Source organism: Neodiprion pinetum, chromosome 3 (assembly GCF_021155775.2).
Source record: "Neodiprion pinetum isolate iyNeoPine1 chromosome 3, iyNeoPine1.2, whole genome shotgun sequence".
Classification (NCBI taxonomy): domain Eukaryota; kingdom Metazoa; phylum Arthropoda; class Insecta; order Hymenoptera; family Diprionidae; genus Neodiprion; species Neodiprion pinetum.
Window position 1 is genome coordinate 26,165,520 of NC_060234.1, and position 15,918 is coordinate 26,181,437.

Genomic DNA, 15,918 nt, shown 5'->3' on the forward strand with positions numbered 1-15,918 from the left:
AGACAGGGAAAAAATTAAAACATAGACTTGACGCACTTAGCGCGACTATTGAACAGACTTACGAGAGTTCGGATCGGGCAGCTTTAGCTTTTGACCGGTAGAGGCACGTGAGGAGGCATTTTCAAGGCTTGTGATTGGGCCAATTCGAAAGATGATATAATCAGTCTTTACCGACAGCGTTAAATCTCCCTTGTTTTGGCTGTTATCGCAACATTGCGTGCATCTTTTGGCCGAAAAAGTCACAGCTAACGCGGTTTTGGAACGAAGTTCCTTATCGCTCGTTCACCGTAGGGGCTAGGCGGAAAAAAACGACACCAAAAAACCGACACTTTTTGGCTATAGTGCTCGTTTGCTATAGTGCGCGCGATCTCCCTCTCTCTCTCTCTCTCTATTCCAGCGTGTGCGCGCGCTCTCTCTCTCTGTCTCAGCGCTTGGGGTGGGAGACGGCAGCAGCGGTCTCTCTCACTCACAGCGCACGACTATACTTCGCCCCTCTTTCTCTCTCCTACAGCGTACAACTATACTTTGGGCCGCAGCGCGCTCTCTCACAGCGTACGTCTATACTTTGCCTCTCTTTCTTTTTATATCTTTCAAAAACACATTCGTACGATTTTATTACCATTCCTTCATATATTTGATTTTTCATTTAATTATTCTTCAATTAAACGTTCTTAATTTATTCAATGAGCAGTAATATAGCGTAAGGAACTTCGTTCGTACCGGCTGTCCCATGACAGCTCTCATGTTTTTTTTAATCTAATAAAAAACACAAAAATCGTCGAAGACAATTATTCTTTTACGCAATAATAAGACTATTATACACATGTCTGTCATTCAATTACTTTTAATTGCAGGTATAAATTTTCTTGCATTATTCTTTCATGTAGCAAAAACTTTTTTGAACATTTTTGTTCCGTGTTGCATGTAAAATCGTGCTATCTGCGGCATTTTCATCTGAGTGATGCATAGGCTGTGATAAAAGTTAATCTAAATGATTTTTGACTCAGTCGGTAAGGCCTGACTAAAATTATCATCATCTCAAACACATCTGACGCATGCATCGGTGTTAGTGATTTTTAACAATATTTATTAATTATTATGTAAATTTTGAATCTTTCAAAAGTTTCAAATTTTTTGGCGAAATTACAAGATTTTCCGAAACTGAATTTCAAATTGCCTTATCGATAAACCACAAAACTTAACTCTGTGTATCACTCAGAATGATATACTTTTTTGATTTATAAAAAAGATCAGAAATTGATGAACGTTTCAAATTGATTGGTGATCAATGAACTGCATATTGCAGACGCGTTCAGAGTTTGAAATTCTATAAACTGGATTGTTCATCGCTTCAAGTTTTTTCATTCCCCCTTTTTTACTACTGATTGCGAGTCTCACAGCTCTGTAATTAAGAAGACAATAAAAAATTCTACCGAATACTAGGAGAAGTACACGAGGAATTGATTAAAAATATTCCAGGTACTCACAATGATATTATCATTCGTCATTGAGTCTGTTTTTTTTTTTTTTTTTATTTACAAATATTTTATATTCATTAAATGTATCTTGTATAACAAAATTGCATTGCACATATACAGAATAATTATACACCTGGCGAAAAATAGTAAATCAACAATAATAGATGCCGCACAATATATAATGAACAAAAACAATACCGTCATTATTCAATTACATAATGATAATGATAATGATAATAATAATAATAATAATAATAATAATAATAATAATAATAATAATAATAATAATAATAATAATAATAATAATAATAATAATAATAATAATAATAATAATAATAATAATAATAATAATAATAATAATAATAATAATAATAATAATAATAATAATAATAATAATAATAATAATAATAATAATAATAATAATAATAATGATAATATTCTTTCTCATATCGTATTCAGTCATTTTGTTTATGTATATTTATATGCACGTATACATATACATATATAATATAACCGCGAAGTATTAAGCATAATGTATAATGTATGTCTTACAATTACGTTTATAAAATACGAAAAATTCAACCAAAGCTTGATTATAACAAATCAATATATACATGTAAAGCTAACTTGAGCTAACGCCGAGCGAAAAGGATCCAAGCCTCCGATATATATTCATGAAATTTTGAAAATTAATCTGCATTTTTTTTTTTCACGACGAGAAGCAGCTTCTTTCCTTCTTTCCCCGCTGACTATGAGTCCGTCTATGAATCGTTTGTATAACAATGAAAAATCTATATCACAATAAAGGCGCAAACTCACGATAGACTCTTTCTTAATTCACAAGCATTACGCAGGCTCGTCTGCAACTTATCAATGTGACCTGAATTTGATCGCATACGTATAGATGGAAAACTTAATTGCGTGAATTAGAACTTATTTATGATTTCTTCTTAGAAGTGTACGTGTTCGCATTTTATCGATCTAAATAATTCCAACGATTCGACGTGTTATCCACTCGTCGAAAACTATTTCATCTGCACGCAATTATTATGCGTATCGTATCAATTTATGATATCATAGAGATAAAGATAATCAAAATACACGTAGATTTAGTGGGAATAATATTGAATAAGTTACCCTGCTCTTCGTGAAATTTACATTTGAATACGTTACATTATAGGATAGAACAGATGCGAAATACGTGCGAACTGAAATGATTATGCCTATGTTAAGATTGGTATTTAAATTATTTAAAGTATTGATATTGCACGTTAACAGTAGTTGCAAACTTGATTGAATTTTTTTCTTCATTTTCATAAAATTCAATCCTGTGCTGTTATAATTACTATTATATTCTCGCAGTTTTGTGATAGGGCCACACGTGAATTTGCGGCTTAAGGCTTTACAGTCATGCAACTCAATTCTATGACACAATTTAATAAGTATTTACGCTGATACGCGTTACAAATATAGGCTTCAAACAAATGCCAATCGTTTTACAGATCTACGTATATATAACTTTAATAACGCACAATCTATGTATAAGTGTTTATTTATTTGTTTATTTATTTATTTATTTATTTATTCATTTATTTATTTATTTGTTCATTTACTTATACGATCGTTTTTTTTTATATTAAAATCTGATTTATGTTTTTATACATTGAACTTATATTAATATAGGGTGGCCTATGGCTCATATCCAGTGTCTTGTGATCAAAACTCGCCGGTATTTTTTGCGTCGATCAATATTTAAGTAAATTCCGTAGGCCCTGTAACACTGATCTAATCATTTTAGGCTTTTTTTTTAAACTTGTTTAGTGACTTATTTATTAGTTTTGTTATTATTGTTATTTTTATTTATTAAGAATACGGCGAATATTTAACAATCATCTTCTTTAGGGTTTTATTTACTTCTTTGGTATGGGTGGCGTCCTTTTATTTTCATTTTAGACAAAATTCAGGCCGGACATTTATATATTATATTCTTGAGATGGTAAATTCCTGCTGAAGCAAAACTAGTGTAATCATAACAATGCCGATTATCGAAGGAAGTAATCAATATGTTTCATCAACCGTGTGGAAAAATCGAAGATTACAACATATCCCATTGTTCTGTGAAATTAACAAAACGTAGTGTTGGATACGCATCGAATTTTCCGAATCAGTATCGTTCACTATTCGAACAGCAGTAATAATTTGTTGATAAAAAGAACTTTATATGCCCATCGAATCAAACAAGCATTGAAAAAATAATTTTCAATGCTGGTGCTTAGTTTCTTCAATTTTAAATACAGAACCAGTGACACTAACGAGGCAAAATTTCCCGGCGGTTACATCGTAGTTAAAATAATGATGAAGAAATGATAGATAAACGTTCTGGACGGTACGATTAAAGCAATACTCATATAGCATAAAGAAATCTACTGCTGCAGCTTGCTTTCAATTTTTATACATCACTTCTGTTATTATGATATGATGGTACAAAATTCTATAAAACATAGGTGAAAATACACGCAAAGCAATACTAAGAATGAGAAAATTACGCGAAGTTTGTCTCGGAGTTTGCAACAAAATACGTTTTCTAAATGTCGGATTATCACCCTACCATGCCTGAAAACACGGTATTCTAAAAAAATTACAAGGGGCAAGGGGAATAAAGCTTGATATTAGTATTTTGTAATTTTTCGCACAAACTCTCACTTCTCTCGTCTACTTGTTTAGCGAGAAATATTCTTCGCGTAAAAAATAACGGGGTTCAACAATTAAAGAGTCACTTATTTTAACTAGCCGATGCCTAGAACTAGCCTGTCATCCGATTTTGTCTATTTTCATACGTTTCATACGTTTCGTTGAAATACGGTTCTAACATTTCAGTTACACGACAGATAACGTTTATTTCTCAATACAGCCTATTTTTGTTACTAAGGTCAATGAATTATACTTTCAGTAGTAATGATCGTTTTTTCCGTTCAACTGCGATATTTTGCACCGGTAGCCGACGCGGACCTATCGATATAGTTATTATCTTCTTAAATTAAAAAACAGAACAAAATATAAAAACAAATAATTGCGCTACGATCGAACTTTAGTAGAGTTGTTATTATTATTTATATTAATACTCGTATTCCAAATTTCGCACAGACCTGTAAACAGCAAATATTTGTTAGACAATACTCTAAACTCGCAACATTTAATTACAACAAGTAGATATACATTCACATCGACACTATTGCAAATGCGTAAACAAAAACACACAGTACTCGGCCATTCGTTCAAAACGTATTGCTAAGAAATTCTGCGTCTTATGTTAAGGAAATTAAGAGAAAAGAACAATCATTTTCCATACACTCATGAAAATAATAATCACTGCTAATATCACTGTGCAATCAGCATTTAAAAATTTGCCGATACTGCTCGTGGATCATCTTGATCTAAATAATGACGACGATCGACTAGAAATGACGACATTCCTTTAAAATGTTAGCGTACGTTTGTCTATAGATATATTCTATATGTAAGTCTCATGTGATGTTATTTGAAAAATAATGAGGCTACGAAAATGCATGGTCTCCGAGCAGCGAATAAATTTTTCGAGTTTCTAGCAATAAAGAAGCGTGTGACTTATTGTTAGTCGGTTTTTACTTTTGTTACTGAAAATTCATGCGAGGCCAATCGTAACCGGATCCGTACATATATCGAATGAAGTACTGGAGAGTGAAGGTTACTTGAGCCGCTGTGTAACATTTGCAAGTGCCACGGCGAAGGCCTGCAATGCACTGAAGGGGTATTGGAAGTCCAGAGTGTAGGCTTTACCGTCTATCCTACCGAACTGCATCACCTAAGCAAACGATAAATATTGTTATTTTTTCTGCACGCGATTTCGAAATCATGTCAAACAATTTTTGCAGAAGATTGGTTTTTACCTACATTTCACGCTAACGAAATTAGTTTATTTAATTAGCCTGACTTCAGCGAAAAGATGCGCAAATTTTCCCGTACCTGCTTGCCCCTAAATTCGATTTGAAAATTTTTTGCACTCTCTTGAGTGACTCTGCCGCCAAAGTCGAGTTGGTACACCTGACTCGACTCGTTCCACATCGGAGCCTTGTTGTGCATCCGCAGTTCCTCTCGTTTGTTGAAAATGTCTGATTTATGCCCCGAGGATCCGGCGCCTCGCTGTTTCAACTGAAACGTTAAGAGATTCAGATTCGTGAAAAGACAAGTAACAAGCGTGAGAAACCAGCTACGCCAAACCGATCGACACGTCAACGCTTGACGAGAATGCGAAAACCAATCACCTTTTGGCGAAGTTGGGCCTTCTGGAAGGTCTCCAAGTTGCGATAATTCCTTGGCGATTCCTCCTGGGGCAACCCTTCGTCGTCCGAACTTTCCCCCCGACTTTTTCTGGGTCGTCTGCTCAGCAGAGGACTGGACAAAAGCCTTCGTCTGATTGGGGAAGCGGACGCCGGTCGTTTCCCTTTCTTTGACGGTGCTGGGCTGCTAGGTGAACTTCTGGGCAATCTGAAAAACGGAGTGTAATTGACGTGGTCGTCTTTAATTGCAGTTACACGATCGGGGAACGCTTACCTTGAAGTCAGACGTGGAGACGGTGGTGGCAGGGAGTGACTCTCGTCGAAATCTCTCAGCCTAGCTGCGAGTCCGTCCAGCGAAGAAGCGATCGAGCCACTTGGACTGGACCCTCTGTGAGATGTGAAAGGTCGGTAAGAGTCGAGTAGAACATCGAGTGAATAAGGACATTCAATCTAGGAATAAGCTGAAACATTTTTGAGTGTAACGTTTCGGTCGGCTTACCTTCATTATGTCAACACAAAAAACTTTTGATCATTGTTCAAGACTAGAGGACGACTATGTAAGATTCGGATTTCTACACTTCATAGAGCTGCCCAAATACCTCTTGCGACCTTTGCGGGTTCCTTCATAGCGTGCAAAATAGTGAATTATTGGTTTTATTTTTAACATGACATCCTTCAATGTGACACGTATACATTGTCAATCTAGACGAGGACACAGCTCAGCGTTCCCCAAACATTAATTGCCACTCGTCTTCTATTTCAATCATAAATTCTTTGTGTTGATAGTGTAAAAGACTCGGGAGGACTTCAGTTTGGGTCGAAACGTTACACTCGAAAACGATTGATCTTGTTCCACGATCTCACTCTCATCCTGTACGATGATCAAGACTGTTCCTTCTTTCGACAATGTCTTACCTGACCGGAGACGGACAAGCCTCTAATCTGGCGGGCTTTTCAGGTATGACTTCGGGCGTTTCTTGGAGCTCAGTATCCGCCTTTTCGCGTTTAGAATTGGCCTCAGTAGGAGGAGTGGTCTCGACGAGATCCGCGACGGCCTCAACGTGTTTGCTTTCCGGAGATTCGGGGTTCGAAGCCTCTTCTAGGTGTTCGGGCAGCTGAGGCACTGTGGCGATCTGTTCGGTACTCGGAAATATGTCGCTGGAGTCTAAGCTGCGCGATTTACCGCAGTTTTTCAACCTCGGAGGTTTTCTGTTCGGCTGTGAGATCTCGGTCTGCGGTTTGTTCTTCCGTCTTTTTTTGGTCTTCCGAGAAACGAGCACCAGTCTCTTGTTCGGCGCTTCTTTCCGTAGCATCCTGAGCGCCACCTCGCAAGGCACCAACTGTGCGTCGACCAAGTCCAGATAGCCGACGCTGCAGCTTCTCACTATCGGGTCAGCGAGACAAAGTGGTCCGATACTAACCACCGTCGGAGTTCTGTGGACGGTCCGAAACTGAACAGTGCCCAACTCGAGGGAATTCTCCTCGTCGATATACCGAAGCTCTTCGGATTTTCCCGGCGCTATTCCCACCTGGTTTCCTCCAGGGCTCGACTTTCCGCAGCAACCCTGTGCCTTCGCGTCTTTTCTCTTGGAACTCTGCTGGCCGCCGTTCGGTTGACTAGTTGTCAATGGACACTGACTCTGGGCCACATGCACTTGGCCTGAACAAGTCGGTGAACCCGGCCCGTTGCACCGACCATTCGCACTCCCAGCACTCTTCGAATTCGTCGGCATGCCGTTCAAATTTCCGCTCGAGCAGCCGAGCCCAGTGGAGCCGTTCACGCTACCCGCTAAGTTCAGACTGTTCTTAGAATGCACCGACATCTGACTCATCTGAATCCCGGAATTTTGGATGTTAGAAGCTGCCTGCAGAACTGCGCCACTTGAACCTCCGATGCCGCTTAAACCGTTCAGGAATATTGACTGTCCCGGGGGACAGTTAACGGGGTTGCTTAAGCCGTTGATTATTGTACTCGGTGAGCAAGAACCCGAGCCCAAATTACCTCCACCCTGGATCGAGAGGGGGATGACGCTACCGGGGTTCGAGGTCAGGTTCGACTTCTCGTCTGATATTTGATTCATTTTGTTGTTCTCGATATCCTTTTTCGTCGCCATGTTCGTCTGTTGGTCAGCCAGCGCTGTTTTTACCCTTTGAATGTTACCCGTGTAGTCCGTGTTCGGGTTTGAGGTTGCTATCAAGGTCTGCGTCGGCGCTACCGCGTTTTTCGGAGACTGTAACGTCGGGACGTCGCAGCATCTCGGCGAGTTGTGTCGCGGCGGTGTTCTGTACGTGTTACCAGACGTGGCTCGGAGGTTCTCGCAGAAGCTCACCATGTCCTGCAAATCGACGTACGAAAATTCGTCCTCGTAACTCTCGGCTCGCGCGAGCGCCGGCGAAAGAGCTTCCGACGTTATGAATTGGTTGGAAATCTGCGATTTTGGACGATTCGCGTTCAGTCGAGAATTCCTCGGGGTCATTGGGGCGATTGGCGGCGGTTGGGCCTCCAAACTACCGCGTGAGCTTCCCTGCGGCTCCTGGAACACTTCTTCTTCATCCTCGGAGAAAAGGTTCGGATTGAAAGTCGGGTCTGGACCTGTAAACGGATGTCACATCCATTTCTGGTCGTCACAGAGACTGACAGCAGAGGTAAAATTAACGCGACCAGTATATAGCGGAAACTGATTACTATAGGGTGCAAATATCGATTTTCCTTTCTAGGCACTATGAATTCTGACAATTTCAACAAATTCATAGATGATGTATGCTGTTTAAATATCAAAAACCAAATCTTACGTGATGAACTCATCGGCGGTAGGTAGTTGCACAAGTTGGCACATTACAGATCCATTTTTCAGCAAACCGGTTGATTATCGTAAGGGTGAAGCTTGGTCCAATTTCACTTCAAAAGCCACTTTTTTCTTCAGAAAACATGCCATTTCCGTTTGAGCATGGGAACTTGAGAAAGAAAATGTGTCGTTACTTTGCACATGTTATCAAAAATAAACAACAAGAATATCCCCGTACTCAAGCGAAGATGTCATGTTTTCTCAGGAGAACAGCGCATTACTAAGTGAAATCGAACAAACGGTGTGCCTTCAGCCTTACGATATAAACCAATCGGTTTGGTTGAACCATGAAATTATATGTTGACCTATGTCATACTGCCCGTGTGTTAATTATCTGAAATGTGGTTTTTAACGGTCAATCGGTAAACATTAACTACGATTTTTCCTCCAGCTACTAACAGAAAGGAAATTGATGTTCATATTCCGTAGTAATAAATTTCCGCGACATTCCTAGTCCCCTTGACTGAAATCGACTCCCTTACCCGCCGGTACATCATCTCTCAACTCAGTCATGACCAGTGTCATCTGTCTTGGCTGCAGATGCAAGAGAGACGTTCGATATGTAACTTGACCCAAGTTAGCGGGAACGGAGTCGGTCAGTCCGTGAATTTTGAACTTGGTCCCCCAAATGTTTGACGTAACTTCCACCAATCTCGCGTGCTGAAATCAGAGAAGGTCGTCGCGAATATTTGACAAAAAGAATACGAATCTCTACAGATATTCAAACGATTTGGAACGTCACAGGATTTCAATGACTCCCCCGAATTTCATTGCGGCTTTATATGCATGAACACGAATATCGAGGGTGGTTGAAAAATCGAACCCCGTGGATTCACATTTTACTGTATACTTATAGAAGGTTATCCCTTACCTCAGGCAGAGTGTCGACGTACGCGAGGTCGTCGGTTTCTTCTACGGGTTTTTCCTCCCGCCTCCTTCTGTTCTTTCTTCTGTTCCTCGGCGATCCGCACAAATCCGCAGTGTCTCTTTCGGTGTCAGAGCCGTCGCTGTAAGCCTGATACTGCGTGGAAAAATCTGTCGTCTGTAGCGTCTCTTGACTTTGCGGATCGAATATCACAAACTCTGGACGAATTTTGCTCGTCCTTCTACCCTTGAGCAGTGGTACTAAGCCTCCGAGATACTCCAAGTACAGTGTGTAACACGGCGCTGGCTCACCCGCGTGCCGAAGCATCGTACAGTGAAGCCGGCCACCCCCGGGAGGCGGACGCGATACGAAACGCCGCAATTCTCTCGGCTCGGGTACGCAGCATCTGCGGATCATGCCAAATTTTTCTATCAAGATCTTTGTTTTTAATTTTTTTCCATTTAAGGTGGCCTTAAAAAGTATCATTTTTTTAAATTTACCAACGTCACGGAATGGCAAATTTCAGTCTTAATAGCCATTCTATGGTTTCATGCTACGACAAATAAAAATTATTATATCGTCAGTTGGAGGCGAAATCCCATACCTACTAAAAATTAATTAGTTTACGTTTTAAATTACAATCATCAACATCACTGAATCCGAATCTGATATCGTAAAACCGTGCAGTCGAAATGTATGTGATGCCAAAATTTAAAATTCTCATCAGTTTTTCTCAAGATAACGAGTACATCAAGAAACTAAAAATTATAAAATAATGTTTGCGTTCAACCAGAAAGTTTTCTTGTAAAAAACCTTCAAGTCTGTTAGGGTTTGAAGACTGTACGAAATCCAATAACTCATCGTTGTTAGATTTTTATTCCAATAACTTACTTAAATTTCACACTCGTGCAATTGTTCAAGTTGAATCACATATTCATAATACTCGATTTATGCGCATACTAATGCGAAATGTAATATAAACTCCGCGTTCATTCTCGTATGAAAGTTACCAGCGCACAACTTTGAAACAAATATTTAACTTTACATCCCACTGTTTCGAATTTGACGACAAACATCACGGTTCGCGAAATCTGAGGTTAGAAATTCTTTGTATGAATTTTAGTTCATCCAAAAATGTAGTTACAACTTTTTGGAATCCACTTTGTTCCGGTTCGGACTACTGTGGTAATTTTCACTTATTGTTAACAAGAAAATTCGCTGTACATCAAACCGCGCTAACACTCCACTGGCGGGTAATTCTCGTTTCATATCCCGAACCCGAGGCTGAGACCAGTATACGTCGTGCCATACTCGATGTTCACATTAAATATTTACACGCGATTTTATTCTTATTTTGCTCTGTATAAGTTGTTGCTCTGTACAAGGTTCACGCGTGATTTCGTAGGATCAATATCACCGCTGCGGATTTTACTATGAAACAGTATCCCTCCTGTTTGCTGTGTGCATTAGTGATCATTAGGTGTTACACTGGAGCGAGGGTGTTACGCCCCTCCAGAAGCAAATAATACAGTGATACATCAGTGACAATGACCCGGCGCGCGTCTCTCATCCCGACCTGAAATTATCCTTCGTTAAATATTCCTCTCACAAACTGTGTCAAAATTACACAGTGCTTCAGAAATTACCATGGTAATATGTCAAAAAATTCACTTTTCGCTTTACGGTGAAATTATATTCTCGCTCATGTTCAGTGGGTACTCACGAAGAGTCCCTTTTACTTGCGATATAGTTGACAAATGCTATGAGTTTTATGTTGTCACGATGTTTCAACATAAATCTCATGTCGTATCATTTCAGACAGTCTCAATGACTACGTCTGCTTGATTTTATGGGATTACGAATCCGATCTTAAACAGTGTCAACTGTTACGATCGAATTGCGAATGACACCTTTTTTCAAAAGCTGTATATTTGTAATTTCAACAAGTGACTTCTCCATTGTCGACACGTACCTTATGGTGCTTGCGAAAAGGGCAGCGACTAAGGCTCTCAGTCTTGGAGGCAAAGGCAGCTGCTGCACGCTGGATTCTCTGGAGAGAGCAGCGCGGACAGCAAGCCTTGAGAGTAACTGGAGAGAACCAACCCGTCTGTAAGCATGCATTAGAGGTTAAGCAAATTAGACTAGACTAGATTAGAGAGTACATGTGCGCCACAGTAGACATTGCGTCAAAGCCGTACCTAGATACCCAAGCTGCGTGGACTCGCGCTCCTGTTGCAACGAACAATCTTCTGTCGTTATGACCCCAGGTCAACGCCGATACCGGACACTAGAATACAAAAACACATTAGGTGCTTTTTCCATCGGGCCGTGTTCCAGATTGAATTGCGATCCGGAACCTCTCTGGCGAATCTGTATATAAGAACGCGAATTTATCGGAAATTTTGCGAGAACGTCGGACGCGACATTCTGTGTAACTTTCAGTGTAGATAGTGAAGGATATAGTTTTTCCTTTCCACTTGAGTGAGCAACGTTTGATACGTCCACGGTATCAAAGAACGAGCGAATTGAGTTTTCGACCGTACCGAGTATTCCTCAAGCTCCAGCAATGAAACATGTCGGAGAGTATTACCCTCGACCCCGTTCTGTACTAAACATTTTTATATCGGAATCAAAGTCGTATATCCTGCATTTTAGACTTTCTTTATCGTTGAATGAAGCGGTAAATTCACCCGTTTTGAACCCACTCCCGCTACATTTGTCGTGTACAATGTATTTATTACACACGATGCGGTCTGATTTATCGATACGATAACTTCTGCCGTGAGAATCCATCGGCGCAAATGCATCTCTCGATACTCCGGCACAGTGCAGCCTTAATCTTTTAAGCGGACAGGATACCTTCAAGTCGAACCTAACGCTACACGCTCATCGAAAAGTAGAAACGAATCGTTCATACTTTGACGGGGATGATATCAATTCGAATCCTGCGATCTCTGGGACTTACTTGCGTGTACGGTATCGCCGTCGTGTAGACCAGAACGCCGGTATCGGAGTAGAACTGTAATAAATTCGTGAACTCCTGGGGATTGGGTTGAAAAACATGGTCGGAATCCTTGATACCAGCGACTGCCAAAAGCTTCTTGGAATTGCTCCACTCGGCAAGCAGAGGTGACCTCAACCCTGTTCGTATCGTCACGGGTGAAACGTCGTCGAAGGAACGCAGCAGGATGATATTTCCGTCGGCGAGACAAACCGCCAACACGTAGCTCCGTTCGTCTGTAATTATAGGACCGGCTTGTAAGCTTATACATTTGGAGGGTTAATCGATTTCTTCTACCTGTACTTTGGTTCTATTTCTGATTACAATGGTATCCGTCAAATTTGTGTGATGAATTATTAATCAGCTCAACCAGCCAATTATACCTCATTTCAATGTTTTACCAGCCGTAATAAATCGCTTTGAAATCCAGTTATTTTCTGCAGATGCATATAATAACATTAGCAATTAATACCGAATCCCGCTCGAGCCACGTATCGGCAGAGAGAGGCGTAATTGGAATTGGTATATTTCACCATCCGGATTTCGACGATCTGACAGCGGAGTATCGATTTATTAGCTAACGATAAGTGGTAAAGTGAATGCTCAAAAACTTGATTGGACGTTCGACAGATGTGTTATTGGGAGTGAACTGGCTTGGTCAATCCGGCGTAACGGGATGAAATTGTATCAGTGAAATCGGCTACGGTAGGATGGTTTTTTCCTCTCGTTTTTTCAAACATCCATGTGATCCCCCGCTAGCCGTTTTCCCCCCATTCTCTCTGTATCAGGTTAGCTTTTTCGTTCCCGAATGGAATGCAATAAAACAAGTATTGCAATAAAGAAGCGAAAGAATGTGAGATAGTGAATAGACGACATACAACCGCGACCACTGCAGTGAGTGTATCAAAATGCCGGGAGCCTAAATACTGACGGAATATTCTGAGTCTCAAAGCATCATCGATGACTCGTAAAAAAATTCATCCTCTGCGTACTCGTCGAGCTTTAAGCGCGTGTTTAGCAATTTTTCCCCTACGCAACGCGAAGTTACATGTAGTTATAGACAAATTTTGAGATCAAGGTTACGTCTTGCCTTGCGAACACTGGCTACCGGTTACGTCGTCGTCCCCTTCTTCCATTTTGAATTTCTCTGCACTCCAAGCCATCGACGTCACCGCCGCTGCCAATTGAACCTCCGACACCATTGCTCCGTGAACATCCATCACTATCAGCTGACCCGCCGTCGTTCCGAAGTAGACCTGCAAATGCAACAACACATGTCTCGGTTGTCAGTTTTGATAAAACAAAGTGTCATCGGTTTGCTTATTGCCGTCTGTAATCGGTGCAGTCAAGAATGTGCTCAATAACACATGACACGCGAGGAATGACAATTTTGCCTCCAAAGCATGCGGACTCAAAAGCACCACAACGTCGAAAAGGTGATTCAACTTCCATGAATTCTTCCGGACATCATCTTCTTCGATTATCGGCGTGGCACATGGTGGCCCTTGAAACCTGTCGTATTAAAGGTGACCGATGGCAGTAGTATGTGCCGGCTAGACTGACGCAGGATAATAGTCCATTATTACCAGAGTTACGAGGATATGCCAAGGCTGCATTGCAGTGTCAGACCGTGGCCGTGGTTATCGATTGCGTTATGGCGACCTCGTCCCGTATTGTAATTTTTAACCCCGAAACGGCGAGTTTCATCGGTGACCAAATCTAGATGGCATCAATTACTCCCCCGGCAATTTCTCTTCTCCCGATGTATGTACCCATACATGTTATTTCCTTCTATTTTTCCTGGCACAATACCAATACTCCCGTTAACCCGTTGAGCTTTGACCTTCGCGTCTGCATCTCTCCACTGAGCTTGAACCTAATTTTGTCATCACTCCAGCCAGTGGCAGCGCGACGCGACACTAGACCAAAGCGTTTCCGTGACCCAGTTCAAACCGAATCTCTGTTTCACCTGACGTTAACGACGCTAACAATACCGCGCACGAACCTGCATCAATCACAAACTGGGATTATGTGTTTAAGATTGGAATGTACGATGGCTTGTTGCCTAATGAACTGAACTTTCCGCGTTATGACTTTGCCACTACCTTTGAAGTCAGTGTCCAGATCTACATAAAAACGGCTCAATGATATCAGCGTTAAATAATTCTTGTACACTTTATGAATGATTGCAGTAATTTTACGTCACCTGCTGATCGTCTGGAGTCCAAATTCCACACGTGATGGTTGCCTGGTCATTGAGCATCGATGACCAATATCTCTGGCCAGCAACGCTGCCCACTAAGACAAAGCCATCCTGCGAAAAGGTAACGTGAACATGTACAACGAAGATGCTTCAATCGACTAGTGAAAGAACGTATTTGAAACTCATCTATCATTGGTTACGTGTTCATTTAACATCGTCAGACGACCCCTGAAAACTTCCATCGACCCCGCTAAGAGTTCGAGGTATGGTGTCAAAGTGAAATTTGTCTCCCCCCGGCGAAACTTGAGATCGCTTGGAAAACGTGACGCATGTAACTTGAGCCGTGCCAAATGACTGTAGGGCAGAGTACCCAAGGTGGACAACACGCGTGGGATAAAGGTTAATTAACAATTTAGGGAGAACTTTTTGCCATGCTACAACGTTTAACGACGAACGGGAACTGGCGTTGCTGATTACGTGTGATTATGCATACCCCCGTGACTTTTGCGAAACGATACTATACAAGGCGAAAACTCGCTGGCTTTATATTCATCGCCAAAGGTAAGAAAGGTTATCGGCTTTACCGAGCTCGGAATCATTAATAACGAAGCGTACAGTAATATAATAGTAAATTTACAGATGACCGTTCGTATATTTGCATGTTATATTCGCAGAAATTTCGAAGATGGGTTTTACGAGAGTTGAATTTTACGATCGTGGGTAATAAGGCCAGGATATTAGATTTTATTTGAAAGGTTTATGATCAGCGTGCAGGGAATAAGCTTCAGGCGAATATACGGAGGGAATGTATTAGTGAGGATTTAATGTCAATTTTTAACATGTGTAGTCTGCATGCGCGTGCATTTTTCCATGCAAGGTATAGCATTTTCACGACAGCGCGGTTTCTTGCATGCGACTCGTTATACTGCGTCAAAGGTTGCGCGTTTAATCAAAACCCGTTATTATTAATCACGTATAATTATGAGTTGCTTGCTACACGAAAGCGCAAAAGTTCCAACGAATATTTCAACTCCCTCTTCTACCGAATCATTAATATTAATATGGTGCCCAACAATGGCTTGGATTCGGGGAAACGGTATATTACCGAACTTTGACTCCCTTAAATCGTCTCGCTCGTATTTTTTCCCCCTTATAACAAATTCCTCGAAATTGGTAATTCGTTCAATTATACGACCTTATCAAAAATGT

General features: G+C 40.8%; 1 protein-coding gene across 7 annotated transcripts in view; it reads right to left on the minus strand.

Annotated features, from left to right (window-relative positions):
• Nucleotides 1-2,123: 2,123 nt before the first annotated feature.
• Tusp (WD40 superfamily protein Tusp) overlaps nucleotides 2,124-15,918 on the minus strand; it is a 47,005-nt gene continuing 33,210 nt past the window's right edge. For 3 of the 7 annotated variants that reach the window (XM_046619251.2, XM_046619247.2, XM_046619252.2), the window contains 12 exons: nucleotides 14,713-14,820; nucleotides 13,597-13,762; nucleotides 12,471-12,742; nucleotides 11,704-11,792; nucleotides 11,478-11,612; nucleotides 9,512-9,911; nucleotides 9,123-9,300; nucleotides 6,710-8,387; nucleotides 6,069-6,182; nucleotides 5,780-6,002; nucleotides 5,481-5,666; nucleotides 2,124-5,319 (listed from right to left, as the gene is read on the minus strand). In XM_046619251.2, the coding sequence (XP_046475207.1) occupies nucleotides 5,203-5,319; nucleotides 5,481-5,666; nucleotides 5,780-6,002; nucleotides 6,069-6,182; nucleotides 6,710-8,387; nucleotides 9,123-9,300; nucleotides 9,512-9,911; nucleotides 11,478-11,612; nucleotides 11,704-11,792; nucleotides 12,471-12,742; nucleotides 13,597-13,762; nucleotides 14,713-14,820 (3,666 nt within the window). In that variant the 3' untranslated portion in view covers nucleotides 2,124-5,202. Of the gene's footprint in view, nucleotides 5,320-5,480; nucleotides 5,667-5,779; nucleotides 6,003-6,068; nucleotides 6,183-6,709; nucleotides 8,388-9,122; nucleotides 9,301-9,511; nucleotides 9,912-11,477; nucleotides 11,613-11,703; nucleotides 11,793-12,470; nucleotides 12,743-13,596; nucleotides 13,763-14,092; nucleotides 14,686-14,712; nucleotides 14,821-15,918 lie in introns of those variants that run through there. The other 4 variants (XR_006882405.2, XM_046619248.2, XM_046619249.2 and 1 more) reach the window with 4 other exon arrangements.